The sequence below is a fragment of the Poecile atricapillus genome, chromosome 5 (genome assembly GCF_030490865.1).
Source record: "Poecile atricapillus isolate bPoeAtr1 chromosome 5, bPoeAtr1.hap1, whole genome shotgun sequence".
In the NCBI taxonomy this organism is placed as follows: Eukaryota; Metazoa; Chordata; class Aves; order Passeriformes; family Paridae; genus Poecile; species Poecile atricapillus.
The window spans coordinates 23,694,339-23,717,107 of NC_081253.1; the positions used below are offsets into that span (position 1 = coordinate 23,694,339).

Here is a 22,769-nt window from a genome sequence, read left to right on the forward strand (position 1 = left end):
TTTTAAAAGCACACCCTAGAGGACTTCTTCCAGAATTAATATGTTTTCACATAAATCTGAAAATGCCTGTATGTCTGCCCAGATCTCCAGAAAAGTGCATTTAGTTCATTAGTTTCACACTGAAGCGTTAACATTTTAGGTTGTTTTATTAGGAGAGAACAAAGAACTCCTGCTTTGTTGAAAATTTGTTACACAAAATAAGGATGAAGAGCTTCCAAGAGAGCTAATGCTAAGCATTGGAAACTGGATAAAGTTGTGCAGATTGGAAAGGTTTCCAAGACATCTGGTAATTAGCTTCCAGTTCTTATGGAGTCCTGCCCTGTGAAAGCTACTGCTGCTTGTGGTGAAGGGAGAACAAGAGTGAGATGATGCATAACTCTGAAAAGCTGGATATTTATGTTCACAAACTATCAGTGGGCTATTGAAAACTCTATGAGTACCCCTTCGGAAAACTAACTCCTACCAAAAAAAATGTCCAGTATTTCTCCCATTGCAGGATTGTCTTCTGTCCTGGCATTTGCTTGGTACGATGGGGAGAAGGGAGCAAAGAGCTCTTTATGGCTTTCCCTGCCTGATCCAGTGTGCCAGTCTGCCCCACACCAGCTTGCTGTGCTCCCCAGGGGCTGCATCACAACTGGGAGTTGCTGGAGCATGACTGGTTGGTTACCTCCCCTGCCCAGCCCAAAATGCCAGAGAGGCTTGGCGCTGCTGTCAGAGCTGGCACCTGGCAACCTGCTCCAGGGAAGTAAGGTAGCGTGCTCAGGTGCAAGGGACCCAGAGCCAGGCCAGATCTTAATCCTTCTGTTATTATTATCATTATTGTTGTTATTATTACTACTACTACTATTGTTATTTTCTGGCACAGTTTGTTTTGTTTTGTTTTGTTTCATTAAGGTAGATTTAAGGAAGAAGGAGAACTTGCCATTTGAGTTAGTTTTGTAAGTTGTCTCTTGGGAGCACTTATCTCCACCTGGTTATAGGATAAGGGATGTTTGAGGGGTTTCTGAAGTTGTATAAACCCTCAAGCACTGAATGGGAGTTGCTGAGACCTGGTGATTTGGTTACTTGTCAGAGACTTGGGAGACTATCTTCTGTACCCTGTTCTTCCCCTTACTTGTGCAGTCACTTTTATCAAGTCATTGCCCTGTCATGTTCATTATTCTTTGTGTAAAACAGAATTGATTTTGCCTTGGATATCTGCAGTAAAAATGGTTAAGAGCAAAATTATAAATTTACTAGTTCTTTTTTTATACAAATATTTTACTGTCTAAACATCATCAGTTAGTCCCAGCACACTCACTGCTAGTAAAAATGTTTATCTTTTCAGCTCTGAGTCTATTAAGTGCAATGAGCAGACAGCCTGTCTTAAGCTAATTTTTATAGTAATGCACAACTTAAAAATTAGGCATTTGCAGCAGAGAAAAAGCATTGTTGAGTTTTGTTATCAGGAAGAATTTTTTTTCCTAGATTGCAAATGTAAGCCAATGTGTAGTTAATGGTGTTCACTAAATTATACTGACTGAAAATATGAAGGAAGTAGAATTATGTGTGAATATATAATATTAGGACATGTTGGAAGAGATTATATGTAATTTGTATATAACCTGATGAATTTTGCTGCAGTAGACATTAAGCTTATTCTCCCCACTGATAAATCATGCTTATAGCTTCAAATAAAAACCATACACAGTGCAAGCCTTTTTTTTCTTAAGATCACAGCCATTCCATGTCTGTTGTAGCAGTATCTAATTCCTGAATGTGGTGCAACTGGTGCAGCTACCTGAGCTATTGGAGAGATGGATTGAGCTGTCCATGTGTGTTTGATTTGCCCAAGGTCTGAGCTGCTATATCCGGCTGCAGGCAGTAAACTGCCACTTTCCAACAGCTGCCTCGAATCTGGGCTGTGGGAGAAAATCACTTTTCTTACAATGGAGTTCCAGAATATCTTAGTCTAGTGGTACCAGTGGTCCAAGCTCAACAGCAGATTTCCGTGGAGGTTGCAAATTCTCTAGCTTGTCCTGAGCAGTGGCAGCTCCCTTAGAGGAAGGGTACAAAGCCCCATTCCCAGTGCTAACCCAAACATTCTCTGCTCCTTACACTGCAGTTATATCCACAGAGAACACTTGCTTTGAATATGAAATTATTATTGGTAGAAAAAGCAATAGTTGGGCTGGATCTGGCTTCTCAATAAACATCTTTTACTAGGTGAGACTTGTTTTACTCAGATGTTTATTGACCTTTCTTTCCCCTGAAATGATTATTATTTTTACATTTTTCTTTAGTGTAGTACACCGTTGTGAAGTAAAATGAACTCATATCAGACATTGATTTCTGTGTATTTGTATGCATGATGCTTTCTCTATTCCTTTGAATTGCTCTGCTTTTGGAACTAAAGTTAGTATTCCCAGAGTGCTTTAAAGCTTTTTATCCACAAATTACATTTATATATTCTCTGTACCAAGTGTTACTTCAGCTGTCTCCAGTTCTGCATTACACAAAGCAGATTCCTATTCTCAATTGCTTTTGTTTTGAAACTCTCCAAGCACTCATTTAACTAGCGGAGTGGACATTGTTGGGCTAATGTTTCAGAACCCAAATGGAGCCTGCCCTGTCCTGGTAGGGGGTGATTAATGTTCATATAATGTTGGGTCACTCTACAGCTCACATACTAAATGAACATTGTGGAGTGGTGTCAGAGAGAGGATCCTGAGCCATAACTTTATCCCTGCTGTAGCTCTGGAATTGCACACACAGAGTGTAATTCCAGCATGTGTTAAGCCAGTTCAGATTGAGCTGCTGCAGCCCTCACTTTTGCCCTCTTCTCCATGGCAGCAGTTCTTGTGCTGATGCTGGCATCTGAGCCAGTCTGTGGCCAGCTGCTGCTTCCAGGAGTCTTGGCAGCAATCACTGATTACTTCTCAACCTGCTCAGCACCACAGAGCAATTAATATCAAACAATAAATCAGATATATAAAAATTGTCAACAATGATAAACTTGTCCCCCGCGCAGAATGTGAAGCTTGTCATCATTTTGCTCTAAGCAGAGTTTAAAGCTCATAGCCAGAGTTCCAATATTCACTTCAGTGGAAAAATAAAAAGAAGTGAGAACCTCATTTAATCAACCCTTGATGTAGGAAATTTTGTTAGCCAGTGTGGAGACATAACTGAAGACAAACCTTCTGAACATTGAACTGTCATGCTGAACAAGGTTCCTGAGTTTTCCTAACCAGATTCATGCCCCTTTAAAACAGGTAACTACTTTCAGTTCAGCTAGTCCACATGGTGACCCCAAGCATGCTTGGAAAGGAGCTGGACTTGAGAAGGCGTCCATATTGCATGCAAGGCAGAGAAGGTCCTGGTGTATGAACTGGAAAGAGCCTTTTTTTTTTTGAGAAGTACAGTCTTTTTCTAGTTACAGAGATTTACATCAGTCTTTCATGGCTTCAAGGTAGGCATCTGACACATGGAGCTATGGCACAGCATTTTCTGGTCTGTTAGGTTGTACAGTCTGATGTCGGAATGGACAGAGGCAAAAGGAAGAAAGTATTTAAAAGTAATAATAGAATTATATTTGGGAGAAAACCTGTGCTAGAAGGTTAGGAAGACTGGACCAAGAACTAACTTAGGTGCTGAAAATACAGGCTTCTTTTGAATGAAAATATTCAGTGCTTGCTGTAGGTTAACAATTCAGGAAGTTAGTATGACACAACTCTAAGTACAGAGCTGATATGCATGTATTAGAGGTCATTAACTCCCCAAGTAGGTGCTTCTTATTCAGAGTGTCAATGTGTGGTAATGGAGGCAAGGTTATCTGACTGGTTTTGTCTTTACTTCTGTGTGGGCAAGCTGGAACTTTGCTGAATTTGAAAGCTGATTTTTCAGAGGAGGAGGAAAAGGCAGCTTCCAGCTCTGTTGTTGGGAAGTGTTAGAGAAGCCCAGTCCTGGACATCCTGGAGGCAGAGGAGGTTCCACTGGGAGCACCAGGCATGTTGGGTGTTCATCTTGTTGAGAAGTGGGTACTCACACATTTCAGTGAAGGTGACTTCTCAGCAATTTTCTCTTTCTTAGTCCTCCATGAAGTACCTGAATAAATCGTGTTCTATAAATTGCACTTTATCCTTTTATGATATTAGAATCAAATTTTTCCACAACATTAACGCTGTTCACAAGTTTAATCACAGAGTCTGCCTTGAGGCTTCAATTGTCAGATGGTGCTGATTCTTTAATTCACCAATGTACTTTCTGTCTTGAAAAACACTGTTCATAAGTGTTCCTTTCAATTTTTGGATGAAGGTACATTCCTTAGAAAACAAAACATGATCTGCAGAGTGGTAAAAGGTTTCTTTTTAATACATTGGTCACATATTTAATACATTTGGAATTGCCTGATGTTTAAGTATTTAGTGTAGGTTCATAGCTGGGGATTTTATTTGAACAGCTTAGTTAACTTGCAGGCTTAGTCTGTCGAAAATTGTCCATTTATTGTTCTTAGGAATGAGTATTTATAAGTTTACCACATTCTTAAAGCCAGTTGTATTTTTAGTTTAACTAGGTCTTTTAGTGAAATTGTTTCAACTGTTCTTTCTTCGTCCATCTGAAGGGTGCACTTAAGGGATTTTTGGAATAATAGGTTTTTCTCTCTGTTGACATTAAAAGTGTCATTGAAAATGTTGGTAAGAAATTCTAAACTGGATTTCTCAGTGTTGCTTATCTTTGTGACATGAAGATTTTGCAGTGGAGGGTGGAAGTGGCTGATATCTGAAACATGTGAATGCCCCAGAACAACTGAATGACTTACTGATAATGTAATCTCTATCTAGTGGGTAAGGTGATGCTCTGGGATTTGGGAGATTTATAATGTAGCCAGACTCCACAGGATACATTTTCTGGATGTATTTGTGGGTGGACACCTTAAACTAAGGTTCCACAATTTCTCAGGTACCAAGTGATTCTTTCAGTGTGAATTGCTCAAATCAGTATGGAGGCTAAATATACTGAAGAACAAATATGCATGTATCCCAAATGAGTTTTGTTTGTGTTAGGGAGTTGAGAAGGAACCTTTCTCATAGAAGAAAGGCAAAATTTTCCATGTTTGCTAAACCCAGGTTCATCAGTAATTTTGAGTGGAAGGAAAATAGGAACTGTGTACCGGTCAGATAAATTTCTTCAACAGTGGTTTGGCCCTAGTACAAATTGAGCTTTATATCAACAGCTGGAAAATAGTGTTTTGACACTAGTACTACTGGTATTTCAATACTGATGAAAGGGAGCTGGTCTTTTACTTTATGCTAAATTAAAACTTTGTTGTTATAAACACATGGCAGAGTATCAGGAAATGTTTCCCTTTACTAACTGTCCTATTCTGTATTTTATTAGGCAGTATGGATAATTTCTCCAGTGTAGGCATAGGAGAGGGACTTCAATGCATATTTCAAGTTAGCTCCTGCTGAACATTTGGTTTATCTAAAACTTCTTCATGCCTGTGAGTCCCGAGATTTCTGTGTTCAGATTTCCTCATCAGATTCATGCCCCTTTAAAACAGGTAACTACTTTCAGTTCAGCTAGTCCACATGGTGACCCCAAGCATTTTTTGTTTGGTAAACTTTTTTGAGTATTGCCTGGGTTGAACTCCTCTGTCAAGACCATAGACATAGACAATCTGATGTGTTTTGTTATGTGGTTTAAATAAAGTATTTCTTAATATTTGTTGTAATTTAGCAAACTGTTCTGGTATTTAGTCATTTTTTCAAAAGAAAAATTACAGGAATTCTGCCTCCATAATTGGCTAGGGTTGTTCTGGAAGGTGGAAAGGACCTGCTCAGACTTCTAACAGCAGTGAGAAAGGCCCTAGGAACTAGCAGGAACACAAGGAGGAAAGTAATCTAAAACTATTGTAGCAACGAAGCAATTTAATGGGGCTTTAGGCAGTGAAAAAACTGTCAGCTTTCCAAAATACCTTGCTTGGGTTTTCTACATATTACAGCTTTGATGGAATTAGCAAATGATTTGTTACTTAGTTTCCTTTGGTAACAGTGTATATTCTTCTACGAATGGCAAGTTTAGCGCTGGAGGTTCTGCTGGTCTAAAGCACATCTCTTCCTTCAGGGTGATTAAAGCAGATGTGCAGTGACTTAGAGATCCCCTGATGGTACACTGTAACCTGAACCAAACACAGCCACATGGTTACATTTCTGAGCCAGAGCAAGCGACTGCCCTACTCTGGCTGCAGGAGGCCAAATGACACCTGATTAAGCATAAAGCTAATAATCCATTGATGGTTTGTGAAAGTGTATGGTTTGGCCAAGTTAGGGAAGTAACAGAAGGAAAGATTTGTACACGAAACTAGATCCTTGTATCCTCAGTTCCACAGAGTTTCAGTGGATCTTCTAGAAGCAGTAAATAACCTTTTCCAGGAAACAAATATAGCAGGTAGTTCAGTGGCAGGTAAAATAAAAACAATTGTGGCTACATAAAGAACACAATAGATTGAAACTTTTTCTTTGTGAAAAATTGCACATAACGTATAAACCTTCATAATAGTGAGCACCTTATCAAAATGTGTTTTCTGCATGGTTTTGATACATTGCTATAGACAGCCCTCATGTGTCCAACCTTAGAAAAATGTTGTAATCCTAAAATTAGGGCTATAGTTGTAGCTCTTGCCAGTGAAATAAGAATGCTTTCAGTGTCTATAGGATGTAGTACCCAGATTCTGTAAGTAGAGGTGCTTAGGCACTGGCACTGATAATATGAATGCTGAGAATAAGCACTGCAGAGAGCCTTGTAAACAAGGCATTGAAAAATGAAGAAAATGGAAATTGTTATCTGTGCTTGTCACAGGTCACAGAACTGAAAGCCACCCACAAACATATGCCTTTTAATTAATGTTCATTTCCATTCTTGCACTCTATAACTAAACCACAGGAGTGCCTCCACACTTGGAAAAGAGAACTTAAAAAAAAAGATAATGGACAAATTTTCTTAAAAATGTTGAAAATATCAAAGCAAGAAAATATTTTGAGCATTTTCTGTTCCCATGCTTAACATTAAAACATAACTACTGGTAAGTTAATTGTGCTCTCTCCAGGCCTCACTGAGCAACTCAGAAGCTTGGACCAGATAGAGATCCTTTGATTGCTTGTGAGATTATTTTTTGTTCTTTAATTACCAGCAGTGTGTATCTGTAGCTAGATCAAAAGGTAGTGTGCTACAAGATATGCTTGTCTAGCTCTGTTTTTACTCACTTTCTCACTGCATGGAGGGGTGAGGAGGATTTTCTCAAGTGCTGAGCTTAGCGGCTTAAGTCATGAGCCAGGCTCACCGTGCTGTTGGTGAAAAGGAGATGTCACCAGAGGGAGATGGAAAATGTTGGTGTTAGGGAGTATTTAGATGTTCCATGTGCTGCAGTCATTCTCCTCTCTACCTCGATTGTCTGGGTAGTCTGAGGGGCAAACATCAGCATCCACACCGTATCCTGCATGGTAAATATGAATCTCCACCTCTGTAATAAGTTGAAGTTATCTGAGCCTGAGGTGTTTTTCTTCTGCTGGAAATGAGTTCATCAAGTTCAGAAGCTGAGATGGTGAAGCAGACAGACTCCCTACAGATGGGGTTTATGTATTTGCCTAAATTGTATATGCTGATGGGATCTGTCACAGCCCCTCTAGTATCTCATGGTGTCACACTGAACTAGATCATCCAACAGCTTTAGCTGAGACAGTGGTGTCCAAAACACAGCCTTTCGTGCTGGTAACATCCTGAGTACCTTTCTTCCTGCAAGATTTGTAAAAGTCAATTTCCAAAGCTGTGTTGAGGATTTTGCAGAACTTCACTATACTGTAGCATTATGAAGTGGATTATTCAAGCACAAGACTGTAGAACATGCTTGAGGGCATTTTTCTTTCTTTACTTAGAATCTTCAGTTAAAATAAGAAAAATCAAAAGAGATGTCTTATTCCTCTCATAAAGCACTGTCTTCACTTACACTGCTGTAAAAATTACATAGTAAAAGGGTTGTGGCTGAGCAGTCTGTGAAGAACTTTCAAGAGTTTTGCTGAATCTCATTTTGAAACAAAAGTTTGGGAAGGATAGAGGGAGGTCTTTCCTTCCGTTATTCTCACCCTAGGTGCCCCATTTGGTTTGCCAGCTGCTGCCTTTGTCATGATCAGTAGAGATCTTTTCTAGCCTTACAGCTCTGATTCTGCCTGCTTGGATATCACACCTGAGGGTGGAGCCTTTGAGAGGAGAACGTGAGAAAATATTCCAGCACTTAAGACTGTGCCATGTAGGCACCCCGGTGGTTTTGTTGAGGTGCAGACCAGTACCTTTAGTTTTATGATATCAATGACATTTCTTACAAGACTTTTAGAGTGTGACAGACTTCACTGCTGGAAGCTTCCTAAAAACAAGCACACACCCCCCCCCAGTTGTATGCTATTGCAGACCCATATTCTATATCACAATAAAGCACAACACAGTTAACATCAAATCTAGCCAAATTACATTTTCCTTCATCCTTTTTCTTCTCAGTCAGCACAGTCTCAGTACTATGAAGTTGCTTCTGTCACCAGATTTGGAGCCCTGTGTTTTAGAGTGCTGTTGACAGCAGTGCATTTAGCAAGTACAGAAAGCAAAATGCTACCAGCATCATGTAGATTAGAAATTTCTTGTCCTAGTTTCTTATTCTGCATTTAGTTCCAAAAGGGCAGCTTCAATGCATTTTGATTTAATGAATTGTAACAAAAGCTGAACTTGGATTTCTGTAGCCACTGCATCAGGAGTCTAACAGGCTTCTTGCGGGTGTGAATGCTGCTGCATTCGCATGAATGCTCTTAACATTGTGCTGGAAAAGCTGTTCTTCATCTTTGGGAAACTTGAGAGCCAGGGTTCAGTAGAGTTAGGTTTAAAAGACCTGGTGTGAACCCATGGACCCCTCAAGTTTAACCTCAGGTCTTTTCAAATTCACCATCTGAAGTTACACTTGTAAATTAATCTGCTCAGTAGACTAGCTTGGCTTTAGTTATAAATCCTTTGTCTTGTCTGAATCAGGTATATATCCCTCAGTGAAGTGGCAGAATGAATATTTTCTTAGGAAGCAGATGCAGCCAGTTAACTCTAATTTTTTTAAAAAAGCAATCCATCTTTAATGTATGAAGTAAACCCCCTAATTTTGCAAATATTTTGTCATTTCAATTCAACTGCTTTGTTATTTTATCTGAATTTTTTTAGCCCATATTATAAAATACTAATCAAGTAAATTTTTTTATTGAGAATGAAATATTGGTGCCTTCAGTGAATTTATGATGTTCTCAAGCTAATTCAGGAGGACAGCAGGCTCTTAGCAATGGACTGCACTTGTATGCTCTGTAGCCAAAACACAGAAGTTGTCATCAGAACTGTTGCTCCATCAAGATTTTGTGTTTTAAGAGACTGGATAGAGGAGGAATTTTTGTCTATATGGAATCCATGTGGGAAGTTGTAAGGAGCTGGGTCTGTCAGTGAAGGGGAAGAAAACCATTATTGTAGAGCTGTTTCCCATTGTAGAGCTGTGCCCAGGGTGTTCTGTCCAGTGTGGCAGACAGCAAGAAAGAGCCCTAGGCTGTCACTCATCACAGTTCTCAGGGTTTTAGATGAGATGCTTGCAGCCTGTGCTTGCAGTAAGAAAGTGTCTTGAACACCTGGAGAGCTTCTGGGAATGAAGAGCCCAGGGCCAGGCCCCGGAAGGCCTCCTGTGCCAGCCTCCTTAGAGCCCAGGAGGAGAGCAGCATTTCTATCTGGTTGTATCAATATGAAGTGTCAATAGAAAATATTTTCAATAGAAAATTATGGACAGAGTAAAGCTTCCTTACTCCCAGCTTTCAGCCTGGGTTTTTTTGCTGTTCTCTGGGAATGGAGAAGCAGTTCCTTCCCCGTGTCTTTCTGCAGCCCTGAGTGATGCTCTGCACTGAGGGTAGCTGAAGGCAGTGCCTCCAGCAGGCTCCAGCACCGCTGGCAGCTGGGACAGAGCAAGGTGTGGCCTGAGGACCTGTGCCCTTGGCTGCAGACAGCCAAATGAGTGGAACCCCACTGTCCTGTCCTTCTGGAAATCACTGCAGGGGCTGCCACTGCCAGGAACGGGCCTGCTGTCTTTCTGCTGAGTCGTAGAGAAAGTGGGTTTGTTTGCTTCCCGAAGAGATTACTTTGGCATGTATACAGAAGACAAAAGTGGAGTATGGCTGGCTGAGGATGATTCCTAGTGGAAATACACAGGTTGCCAATGCCAAGTGAGATGTTCTGACTCCAGTCTGTAGTCTTGTGTCTCCTCAAACCAATAATGTAGCAATTGCAGGGATTTTTAGGCTGCTAGTAAAGCAGGGGTATCTTTGCCACCACTGGAAGTAATACACAGCTTCAGCTGTTGAGTAATAAATTAACAAATCTCAATCAGATATAATGATTTAACATTTTAAAATTTCCTCCTAAGCGCAGTTATTGTTGCAGCTCTGTGTTTCTGTGGACACTGCAGTGATCTTTCCTCAGCAGTTAGGATGGATTTCAAGCATAGCATTTTCTTCTGTTACAAGGTTAGGGTCTCGCAGCCCTTCTTGTGTTATATCCCAATCTTTTTCTGTATTGCTGGTGGCAGCATGGAGGAGAAGAGCAGATAGTAGCAGGCAGAGGGCCATGGCACTGGTCTTGTGGCTACCAGCTCACGGATACCCTGAGCTGGATACCCGAGCTCTGACTCGGTAAGGGATTACCAGAGAGTTTGACCCTGGACTGGTGCTGCACTTAATTGTGCCTGATTCATTGGCTGAAACATGTCACTGATTTGATACATTCATTTCATTAATTTGATTGAATTGCATCCAGCTGTTGGAGGTATATGAAAGAAAGGTACCTGACTTGCAGGGCAAGAGCACTAACCTCGGCATTAAACTATAAAACAGTCATTAGGACATGCTGAAATTGATTTGCTCTACAGAAACCTGGTTTTCAAGCACAATACTAATTAGCTGTGAGCTTGATGAATGTCAAGAATTAATTGAAACATTTCAGTGGCCTGTGTGGGTTTTAAATATTGTCGTTATTGCCCCAATATTTTCATTTCTTGCACTAATTGCTTTTTAGAGAGCATGAATAAAACTATCTTCTGAAGTGACTGAGGGTACAAATGGTTCATTGCATTACCAAAAATGGACCTGTTTGCTTCTAGATTTCCCTTTTTTTTTCTTTAAAATGTATCTAGTATTTTCCTTCCACTTTTGTGCATGCATTGCAAGTATAAAGTAAGATTTTAGACCCAAACTTTATTTTTGACAGCACTTGTAGGGTTTTTTTTACCTATCTGTGCTCTGGAGGCCAGCATTCTCTTGTTACCTACTTTCATTTTGGCAACAAGAAAATAGCTACAGCTTCATAAAGATTTTTTTTTTGTTTTTAATTAAATAGGATGTCATCCAAACTCCATGATTATTTTGTCCTGTTTATGAAAGAACTGCAACATTTGGTACATGAAATGTCTACGAAATAAAAAACATCTTGGAAAATTATGAATTGAAATAAACATAACTCATGATCAATCATGAAATTTATCAATATGATCTTAATGTAAAAATAGCTAAATTTTTCATGTGGAGATTGCAAATCCATAGTGCAGACTGCTCGTATTCCTTGACTCTGATGAGAGTCTCCACGTTTGACTTCACAGTAAGGATGAATGTCCGACATGCTGTGTTACAGACTGCAAACACATGTATGACAGCTACGTGGGGTGACATGACATAGGAAGAGCCTTTACATTTGTAGGGAGGCTTCTCTGTGTGTTGAGCAGTTCCAGACACACGAATTCCCAGGCAGCAGTGTGGTGCCATGCCCTGTCCCTTGCTGCGTGTGCAATCACGTGTGACAGTCCTTGGGGCCTGTTCCTGGGCACACAGAGGGAGAAAGGTGGGGCTGCTTCAGCATGCCTGGGAAATGGAGGGGGTGCCTGGGAAAGTGCCCAGCTGGGGAGAACTGAAAGGATCTTTCACAGTGCTGTGCTACTGACTTACCTGCATAGATGTGATCAGTCCACTGTGTCTGCGTGGGCTCAGTGCTGTTGCTCTCTATAGCAGTCAGTTCAGTAAGTTTTGCTCTCAGCAGGGTAGATTCAGGACCCTTTGTGGAAGGTTAGGCTAATTTTTTTCCTAGACTTGCTAAAGATTTGATTTTTTTGCCGGGGTTTTTTGGTTTTTTTTGGGGGGGAGGGGTGGGTAAGGGTTTATTGTTTGGTTAGGGTTGTTTCTGAGGAGGTTAGATGGTTACTGTGTAATAATAGCATTAGGGATAGCTCAGTAGTTGAGAAAATGCTGGTTCATTATCCATTTTTTCAAACCTTTAATAATTAATTAGGCACTAACCCTTCCCCTAGTGAGAAATGCATTCAGTATTGTACTTCTTAAAATAAAGTCTTTTTGGCTCATTGTCTCATTGCCAGTTGCCCAGAGGCATAACACAAATATATCCTGAAGAAAACAGTTATTTGGAATGACAGTGCTGCAAGAAGCTCAATTCCATGTTACTTGATTCTCTCTCCCTTCCCTAGTTTTGCTGCCCAAGGGTGGAACATTTCACTCTTACCTATGAAACAAGTAGCAATAAATGTGTATCAATATCTTAGAAAGCCATGTTTCTTATGAAGGTGTGATCTGTTAAATGCTTGGAGAAGACGAATGTGGTCAAGATGTAAAACTCCTTTTGTGTATGAATATGATGGCATTGAAAGGGTGATGTAGAAAGGGTGATAAAAGTGTGATATAGAACCTCAGAGCAATGGCATACTCAAGAAAATAGATCTGGGGATACGTTTTGGACAGTGAAAAAACAGTAGTTCATCATCATTCTGTTTCATTGCAGTTTCTCCAAAGGAACAGCAGAGTACCCAGCTTTTGTGCCAGTTTAAAACACCGAGGTTTCAATGGTGAAATCAGCTGGAAATCGGGCAGGTGTTAAAAATAGTCAAATAGCTTTTATTAAATAAAATGAATGCTGAAGGAAATACATAAAATGCCCCTCTCAGAGGTATATCTGACTCTTTCTTCCCCTCTCCTCTTTTTTCTTTACACAGTGCCGGTCCTAAAGGAGATAACATTTATGAATGGAGATCCACTATACTTGGACCTCCAGGTTCTGTATATGAAGGAGGCGTTTTCTTCTTGGATATCACATTTTCATCTGACTATCCATTCAAGCCACCAAAGGTAAGGGTAAGGTTTTTATTGTGGTTACCATTTTTTCACATGAGAAGAATGCAGATTGTAGTGAGTGCTCATCACTTTCTGAGTATCAAAGTTGTTTATGGTCTCTTGAAAACTACGAGGTCCAAAATCGTGACTTGCAGTGTCAGAAAAATCCTCTCTAATTTACTTCTTGAATACCACAGTCAGTACTGATTTCCAAACTTCACCAAGTGATGAGATCATAATTCTGATCAAGAGGTAAGATTCAAGTAATTTTAGTACTAGTAGAAGACAGCACAAGACTTTGTTATATTTCCTTCTTCTCATTCTAGCTACTCAAATGTATGTATAATAGTATTTTCTTTTACAAGCCAGATTCTATATGAAATATTATCATGTATTTTTTAGCAAAATAAGAAAAAGCTAAAATAAGTTTACATAGAAAACTGGACTGTTATATTGTGATATTGTGTATATTAAAATTGGAAAAATTAGTGTGATGAATTTCCATTATTTTAAAATGTCTATTTACTACTGCTAAAATCAGTGATCTTGTTTGATAATGTTTTTGAGAAAAAGCTCTTTTTATTAAATTAAACTAATCTTAGCTTAAATTAAAATATCAATTTCTGGCTCAGAAATAGTATGGACACCTACTAAACTGTAATGTATTAATGAATATGAAAGAATTTAAAGGTCATTCCCTTTTCCCCCGTCTTACTGCCAAATTACAACTCTTGACCAAGTTACCAGAAAAGACACTGCAAGACTCTCACTGAATACTGTGAATACTGAAACTGAATACATTCTACCACACAACATTCTCTGACTTACAGCTCTGGGGGCTATAACTTTGTTACTATAAATCTAATACCTTCATTTAATATGTTCTGGGTTAAGAATGTTATACTGAAGTGATGCACAGCTTTAGACAAATTCCTCATTCAAATATTGTAGATTTTTTTAGACAATAATAGTTTTTAAATTTTCAGGATACATTGTGGATTCTACTCCCCCCACATCAGTATGAAAAAGAAAATTTCCATATTTTCTTGTGTTTTGTGTAATTAAAGTTACATATTTCTCATTTCTTATTTGTGCAGAATGTTCATATGTTCTATCAATATTAGTCTGAAATAATTTGAAAACAAGGATGGATTTAGTGTAATAGCATTGTTTTAGCTGCATATTATATTCTGCCTAATGAAGGGTAAGGACAAAGATTTCATTGTTCATTTAACAAGACTAATTTTCATGGTCTGTATTTAGGCTTTTGAAAGAAAGAAAAAGATCAACTAATACTGCACATGCAGACAAATTCTGTGTAGTGCTTTACCTTCAGAAACCACAGTAAAGTTACATTTGTGATTAGAATGTTCCTTGGCACTTGGTATGGTCATTAAATAGCTACCATACTATAAAGTAGGTCCTAATTTTTTATGGTACCCTAATTTAGGGTACCATACGGACAGCCTGTGTGAAAGCAGTTTATGCCCCTAATCTCATCATGGTAAGTTTTAAAGGCTTGCCCTAGCTACAGAAAATAGTCACTCTTCTGTTGAACAATTGTGGTTTGGAAGCCAAGGAGAGAGGAGCTGCCTCTGCAGAAGCTCTGCAGAACTGGGAGTCCCACAGGCTGCTCAGAGCCAAGGGGCACCATCCCTGGGCAACACTGAATGACTCTCTGTCTCTTACACTGTCATTCCAGGTTACTTTCCGCACCAGAATTTATCACTGCAACATCAACAGTCAGGGAGTCATCTGTCTGGATATCCTGAAAGACAACTGGAGCCCTGCTTTGACTATTTCAAAGGTTCTGCTGTCTATTTGTTCTCTTCTGACAGACTGCAACCCAGGTAAGGAGCTGACAGTTCACTGAGAGACTCTCAGTTGTTTGACTTATTTGTCACGGAATGTAATTTGCATATTTGATTGCATGCAGGTCAAATAACATTTAATACTTTTTAAATTTGCGATGGAGCGCTCCAGGTTGGATGTGGTCCCACTTTTAATGGTGTTTTTCACTCCTGTGACACAGTAGAAAGTAAATAGCATTAAGTCCTTTTTTTTCCGTGGTATGATGGGGAAAATAAACTGATGTCATCGAAGGTCTGTCTTGACGAAGCTGCAGCAAATGAGTGTTCAGTCCAGGAAAGGAGAAATATTTTCCTGAGTTATAAATCCTGCATGTTGGAAGGGACAGGAAGTCTCTTACTACAGCAGTTGAAAGGTTTACCCTTGCAAATGTGAAGGAAGTGATTTCAGAAAGAACACCCCTTTTCCAAAGAAACTTCCTTGATCCTGTGGGAAGGGGAGGAACTCCACTGGAAGCAGTACAGATTCTCAGCAACAACTGTGTGAGCAGTGTCATTAGGCAATGGATGCTAATTGCCTGCAGTCAGGGCAGGAACTGAGCAATAGCGCTAAGAGACCGTCCCATCCATGTACAGAAAGTGGTCACGGGGAGAAGTGGATCGGTCTCTTAGCTACAAAGGCTTGATGGCTCCTGAAGCAGCTCCCCTCGTGTGTTCTGCAGCCCTAATGTTCGAAGTCACACTAGTCCTGTGCACCTCCCTGACAGGGGTGCCACACAGCAGTTGCTGAATGTCTCCTGCACCCCAAAGGGTGAAAGCGGAGCACCTGCCTGAGGCAAGATTCATTCATATGCAGATAACCACAGCAGATTTTCCTGTTTTCTTTTTCTGCTTGTTGTGCTTTGCTCATGTGTGCTTTCCCAGAAATGTCTTATTATGATAATAGCTCCACTGTATTTCTGATCTAAACTGTATTTTGGAATGAATGCTGTATTTTAAAATGTGTTTTTGCTTGGGGATTTTTGTTACCTGTGGGATGAATTCTGATGCATTTTCTCCTGCCTTTTGCAGCTGACCCTCTGGTTGGAAGCATAGCCACTCAATACCTGACCAACAGAGCAGAACATGACAGGATAGCCAGACAGTGGACCAAGAGATATGCAACATAAATGACAAACTACTTGTGCAGTGTGAAGGTGCAGAAGGCAACTTTGCAGTGTGCAACAAATCTTTATAGCCTTTACAATACGGACTTCTGTGTATATGTTATACTGATTCTACTCTGCTTTTATCCTTTTGAAGACTGGGATACTGCCCCCCAAAAAGGTAAATGCTATCAAGAGTAGAAGTTTGTAGCTGTAGATTAGTTATGTTTAAAATGCCTACTTGCAAGTCTTGCTTCTTTGGGATATCAAAATGTATTTTGTGATGTACTAAGGATACTGTTCCTGAAGTCAACCAAATATTATAGTGCATTTTAGCCTAATTCATTATCTGTATGAAGTTATTAAAGGTAGCTGTAGATTACTAGGAATTATGTCATTTGTATTAAACCCAGATCTATTTCCAATATGTGGTACATGCTGTTGTGAAAACTGTTCTAACTTTTACCTTTGTCAGTTTGTAATGAAAGGATTTCCTTTTTCCCTTTGTAGCTCAGAGAGCACCCAGTGTATCATCTCAAACACAATAAACATGTTCCCCACGGAGTAGTTTCTTTGTTTTCCTATTTTAAATTAATATTTTAATAAATTTAATTATAGTAACAAGGCAAGGCCAATGTATCACAGATCCCTGTGGATAATTTTTAAATTAATATACATAAGCAAAGGCTTGCTATTAAATGTTTAATGCACACCTGTGGATTGTTGAAGTTTTCCCTGTTTTGTTTTTAACAGAACAAGTGAAATTTCTAAACTTTTGAAATTTAATACTTTTCAGCTCTTTCTCAAGTTGAAATGATCACATTTCATATGCTTACTCCAGAAATTAACGTAGCTGGTTGCTCCAGGGCCAGTCCTGCTCTCAGAACAGGCTGCCTCAGTCTTGCTACAAAGGTTTTTTTCAGGAGGAGGGCCAAGTTAGAGATAGTCTGGTGCTTTTGTTTCTGAGTAAAGCAAGTTGGACTTGCTGACCTAGAGAACTGAGTTATCCATTGAAAAAGGTCTTCCAAAGCATGATTGAACACTGTATCATCTACCCAGAAAAGAGAGGAGTACAATAAATTTAATCAGATTTATATGACATAAAAACAGTAGTGGGGAAAATAACCTTTCTTAGTAAAAATGAAATCTGTAAATTATTTTAGACTACCTTTTCCCCCCTTCATTTTCTGCCTTGGAAATTTTGTAACATCTGTAAGTACAAAAATACAGCTTTATAGTACATACAGTTTAAAAGGTAGAGTCACTAATAGTTTTATAATTTAAGCTTTTATAGTTTGCCAGTCACAATATTGATTATATATATAAAAAAAGACACTTGATTCCTTTAAATGATTTTTAAAATTACACTTAATTTTAAACTTTACAGTCTCCCTTACTACCTGGTATTTTTGGAGATAAGGTAGCACTTCCATCAATAAGATGCTCTGCTCACTTAATATATGAAAACTGAATGTTAAGTTTAAATATTAAAGCAATACAAAAAATGCTAAAGATTTAGATCTAAAGTTAACCATTACTATACAGGTCCCCGGTTTTTGTATCACACAACCTTTGACCATGAATTGTCCACCTTACTTTAAATATTTCTACAGATGCCTGAAGGTGGCTTGAAGAATTGTGTATCCCAAATATCTCAACCCAGAAGCCAGTCTCTCTTGGTAGCTACAAGATAGCTTTAGAGTTCAGGTTAAAAAGTGCAAAAGGGAATGAGAAACAGGATCTGGCAGGTGAATATGCCTAAGTCAGGTAACAGACTAATGCCAGGAGATGAAGTGCTGGAAATCACTGCTGAAGGTGACCGGAATTTCTCGTCATGTCATTGGATGTGTGAGAAATAGCACAGATTGGCAAAGGAACAAGGGGCTATCACATCCGGGCTGCACGTCTGAAGTCTGCTCCCTGCTGACCATTAGTGCACTCATGGGCCACACGGTGCTCCTACACCACTCCAGTGACCTTCCAGTGGAGAGCAAACTGGAGCTCACACATTAACTGTGTCGCCTACAGAATTTACAGATATTTATATCATAAAATATTATGGTATAAAAATACAGGTTTTAATTCTAATTTTAATGTATTTTGGGTTTGTATTGTACCTACAACTTCAGGTACCTTGGTGTACAAATGGGATGCCTTGTTAGTGTTGCCCCATCTTGCCTTCCTTGCAATTGGATCCTTTACACTGAATTCCCATCCTCTTTTTTTTTTTTTTTGTTGGTTTGTCATGATTCTGTTATTTTTTAATGTAGATTTTTTTTGTGTGTAAATTTTATATTTACTGAAGTAAAGGTTGTTTTTGTGTAAACATTTAAACTTTAAAAGAAAAAGAAAAGAAGCTAATTTTGTTTCTCAAGTTCTCTCTGCTAAACCATGCAGTAGAAAGAAATTTGTATTGTTAAATAAATCAATTAGTTGTTAAATGAGAATGTGTGTCTGTTTTCGTGGGGAGGGAAGGAAAACCCCTGCTGGAAATATATCCAAAGCACTGGTTGCAAAGAGCATCTGGTGTTTCAAACTGTTTTCTTCCTGGCGGTGTTGGGGTGAATACTGCATACTGCCAAAGAATGGCACTGATTCTCTTACGCAGTTTTAAGAAGATAGAACAGAAAATTATCAGCAATCATTGGGCTCTGTATCTGGGGAAAAGTGAACTGAAATGACACTTTTGTGTAAAGCTGAAGATGCTGCACATGTCCTCTTCTTCTCCATTTTGGATGGGCTTTTCTTTTTCTGTTGTCTTTGGGATTTGAATGGGGAATGCATGCAGCTGGCTGGGAAGCTGCCCAAGCTGGGCTCCATGATGATCTGGCATAAAGAGATCTGGTGTGGAAACCAGCAGTCCCAGCCTGTGACACTGCTGAGGAGCAGAGAGGGGCAAACACCTCTTCAGCTGAGCTGGTGGCTACATTCAGAGCAAATGAGAAGGGATAAGTGTTTTAAAAATAAAGATACTGCATAAAACTGAGAGGCTAATAAATATCAGCCTTGTTGTTTCTGTACTGACAAGTTCTTGGTGTCTCAGTGATGTGTGGTGAGCCTTATGTAGAGACAGTCTGGCTGACACCTATGTTGAGCAGTGATCATTCCAAGTCATAGTCAGGAAGGGCAGGGAGTCATAGAAAGCAAGACTGCAGGGCAGCCCAAGCCATGGGCCAGGCTTGCACAGCCTCATAAGGAAAGTAACTGAACCAGGTCTGGTTCATGCTCTGCTCCCTCCCTGCCTCTGAATGAAACCCTTCCAGGATTTGTGGTACACCAGTTCCTGCTCTGTTCTGGATTATTTTTGGCCGTGGGTATTGCAGAAAGTGAGACCATGTTTCTTTGTTTCTTCACCTTTGTGTGTGAGAACCAGATTTGTGGCCTCTTAGAGGTGTTCTCACCTGCCTGCACCATGACAGGAGAGCTGCAGGGCTGAGGGGCTTTGCAATGGCTGGGTGCAGCTCTAAGCCACGAGGCAGCCCTGCCTGCATGGCTTCCCCAGGGAAGGATCTCCTGGACCCTGCCTGGGTCCCCACTGTGCTGCAGGGAAAAAAGCTGCAGACCACAGCATGTTCTACATAGAGCTCGTGGCCTTCTGCCCCTGGGGTTTTGTCTTGTGGGCAGAAGCAGCAAAGGAAGAGCTCCCGACTCCCGGCTGAAGAGTGAATTCCACCTTGACTGCATTTTCTTCAGCAAAAATCATCAATGGATATTTATGTGAAAGAAGGAAGGCTTGTGCAGGAATCCTGGACTAAAGCAGTTGCAAAGGACAGTGACAGTAGTGTGACTAAAGTGCAATTTGACTCAGATATAAACCAGCGCTGTATTTTGGCAGGCTGTGCTATAGCCATGGAAACAGATGCATTTGAGTACCTGGCACTGCTTTATGTACAGCATCCCTTCGACTTCTGCTTGGTGGCACCACTTGCAATTGTGTTGCACAGTAACTTCCCAGGCTGAACCCCTGCTCTCTTTCCCTCACTAACCACTGGTGACTGAGAGTGGCTGCAGAGGTTCCAGGACAACAGGAGGGATTATGTAACAGAGCACTGGTTCCAAAGGGAGAAGCAGCACAACAGCACGGCTGCCTGCATTGCTGCCTGACCTTGCCGATGTCAGTGAGAGTTGGACACATTCAAGTGTTCAGCATGTTCAGCTTAGATGAGAGAGCAGATCATGTACTTGGAAAACAGTGGCTGGAACATTTGCAGCACACTGGGGCTTTTTCTTTTTCAATCCTTAAAAAGGGAAGCCTGCTTCAGCTTGTCTCTCCCCATCTCTCTGCATGCATGTCTCTGGAGGGCAGCTATGACTTCTTCTGTTGCTGGGTAGAATAGATGACATCCAACATAGTAGCAACAATTTGGGGATCCTTAAAAATAAAAACTGCCAGGAATAGATAGAAGAGGCACAGTATGAAATATATATATATATATCCACTCCCTTCATGGGGACCAGAGACTCTGCATCTAAAGGGATCTAAGATGTGGTGGGACCACATGCATGAATATAAATGCATAGACTTTTCTCATTGCTGTTGCTATTGCTCTTCCACAGCTCAAGTGTGGATGGCCCTATCTATTTATATAGTCTTTCCAAGTACTGGGAAGGATTTTGTAACTTTGTGGTCCAAGGTAAATTCCGCATTCCTTCCTAAATTGCTACCATAACATCCTTTGACAGTTAATGCTACAGGTGTGTATTGGCTGTGGAAAAAAAGCACTTTGTTGGGTAATTATTTCATGCAAGCTGGTATGTGAGCACTTCATTTTATCTCTTCCAGTTGTATCCTGTGAAAAATAATGAATAATTGCATCTGTTCTCCTGGATTCCATTGATGATTTTATGTGTCATCATTATTATCAGCTCCTAGTAACCTCTTTTTTTCCAGGCTGGGAAGTCCTCATTTATTTAACATCTGCTTATATGGAAGATGCTCTGATTATCATGGTCATCCTTGTCTGTATATTTTGTATTTCTGCTCTAGCTAATTTAAAGGAATGAGAGCTCCACACTGTATGCAAAATGTGAACTCAAAGTTCATCTGGAACAATGTTTTCTGGCTTGATCTGTTTGCCCACTAGTTCAGAATGCTTTGCCTCTTTGGCCTTTATTGCTTAGCTAATGTCTTCATTAAACAGTTCAGAGAGGCTGGGATCTCTTTTCTGAGCAATAGCTAATTTAACCTTTTTTGTAGGTCTAACAATGTCTTTCCCAATATCTACTGCTTTATATTTATCAGCACCAAATTAATACGTGATCTTATTCTTCTCAGAAACATTAAATCCTTCATGACTCTTTGCAGTAAATTTTAGTTTGTTCTGCCTTGAATATTGACTCTGTGTGTGTGCTGCATGCACCAGGGGTGGAAGGTAACAGCAAAAGTAATAGCAAAGTGCAGTGGACAGGTCTGACTGCCAAGAAGTGATGGGTCCCTGAGGACAAATTATCATCTGGCTTCTGAATGGCACAAATGAAAGCAGCTGCCAACCGTTTTCATCAGTCTGGGCTTTGTCTCCCTCTACAGAACAAATGTCAGGTCATTATTTAAAGAGGAGCTCAGCATGGGTAAATTTCCGGAGTGCTGAATGAGCTGTCATCCTGGAGATTATTTTTCTGGGATATCATATAGGTAGACAGGGTGAATCACAAATCTTGTGGGAGACCATTCCTCCGAACACAGCCTTTGGATGTATGTCTGAAGGATACAGTTGAGTTGGAAGGCTGCTGCCTAGCATGCATTCACAGCACCGGGCAGCAGTAGTGGGGCTGCAAACGTAGGAGTGATAAATGGGAGGGGAATGAAGCTGCTGTTGAAGTACAGTGGAGTGTGATGGCATTTCTTACGCTCAGGAAGGCAGCTCCGTGCAAGTGCAGAAGTCTAGTGTTGTGCTCATGTATTCCAGCATTTTAAATGTGCGTACTTCTGTGAAAATTTGTACCAAGCTGAGATTCTTGACTACGTCCTTAGTAAAGGTTACCAGTACCTACAGTTCCCAATTTATAGGCAGTGGACTTAAAGTGACAATCTTAAAATTGTAGTCAGTTTCTGAGGAGAAATATTAATACATCCTATGTTATTCTGCCCTTGCCTGGGTTTCCCTGTTAACTGGGAAGCGAACGTGCTGCCGTTTCACTGGAATGATCAGTTATCACAGAAAAGTGACATTTTTATTCTATTCACTGTTATATGTTGCTCTTTTCAAATAGATTTTTATTCATTAGTATGGATTCGATGAAGAAGTGAAAACATTAAGGTATCAGTTAAGCTTCATTCATTGATTCAGTGGATAATTTACTATAAAATGACCTGAATTACCTTTCTTAAATAACAAACATTAGTGTCTGGACCCAGCCACAAAGAGAAACTAAATTTAGGACAAAACAAGCCAAATTCTGGCCTGGTTTAGTACAGCTAATTTCCTACCTTTCCATGTGGAAAAAAAATAGTAAATTCCGAGCCAGCGACGTGGTCAAATGAGCCCCGTGAGAAGAAGGATTAGTTTTCCCTCCCGACGCCTTTCCCGAACGCGGCTGTAGGGGCGGGCCGGCTGCCGCGAGGTGGCGCTGCCGCACCGGCTACGGCCGCGCCGGGGCCGCGCCGGGGCCAG

At 40.2% G+C, this 22,769-nt stretch overlaps 1 protein-coding gene across 2 annotated transcripts in view; it reads left to right on the top strand.

Annotated features, from left to right (window-relative positions):
- The window catches only part of UBE2E3 (ubiquitin conjugating enzyme E2 E3), a 56,718-nt gene extending 38,115 nt beyond the window's left edge, over window positions 1-18,603 (top strand). For both annotated transcript variants that reach the window (XM_058840194.1, XM_058840195.1), the window contains exons 4-6: window positions 13,088-13,220; window positions 14,908-15,055; window positions 16,085-18,603. In XM_058840194.1, the coding sequence (XP_058696177.1) occupies window positions 13,088-13,220; window positions 14,908-15,055; window positions 16,085-16,182 (379 nt within the window). In that variant the 3' untranslated portion in view covers window positions 16,183-18,603. The remainder of the gene's footprint in view (window positions 1-13,087; window positions 13,221-14,907; window positions 15,056-16,084) is intronic.
- Window positions 18,604-22,769: the final 4,166 nt, after the last annotated feature.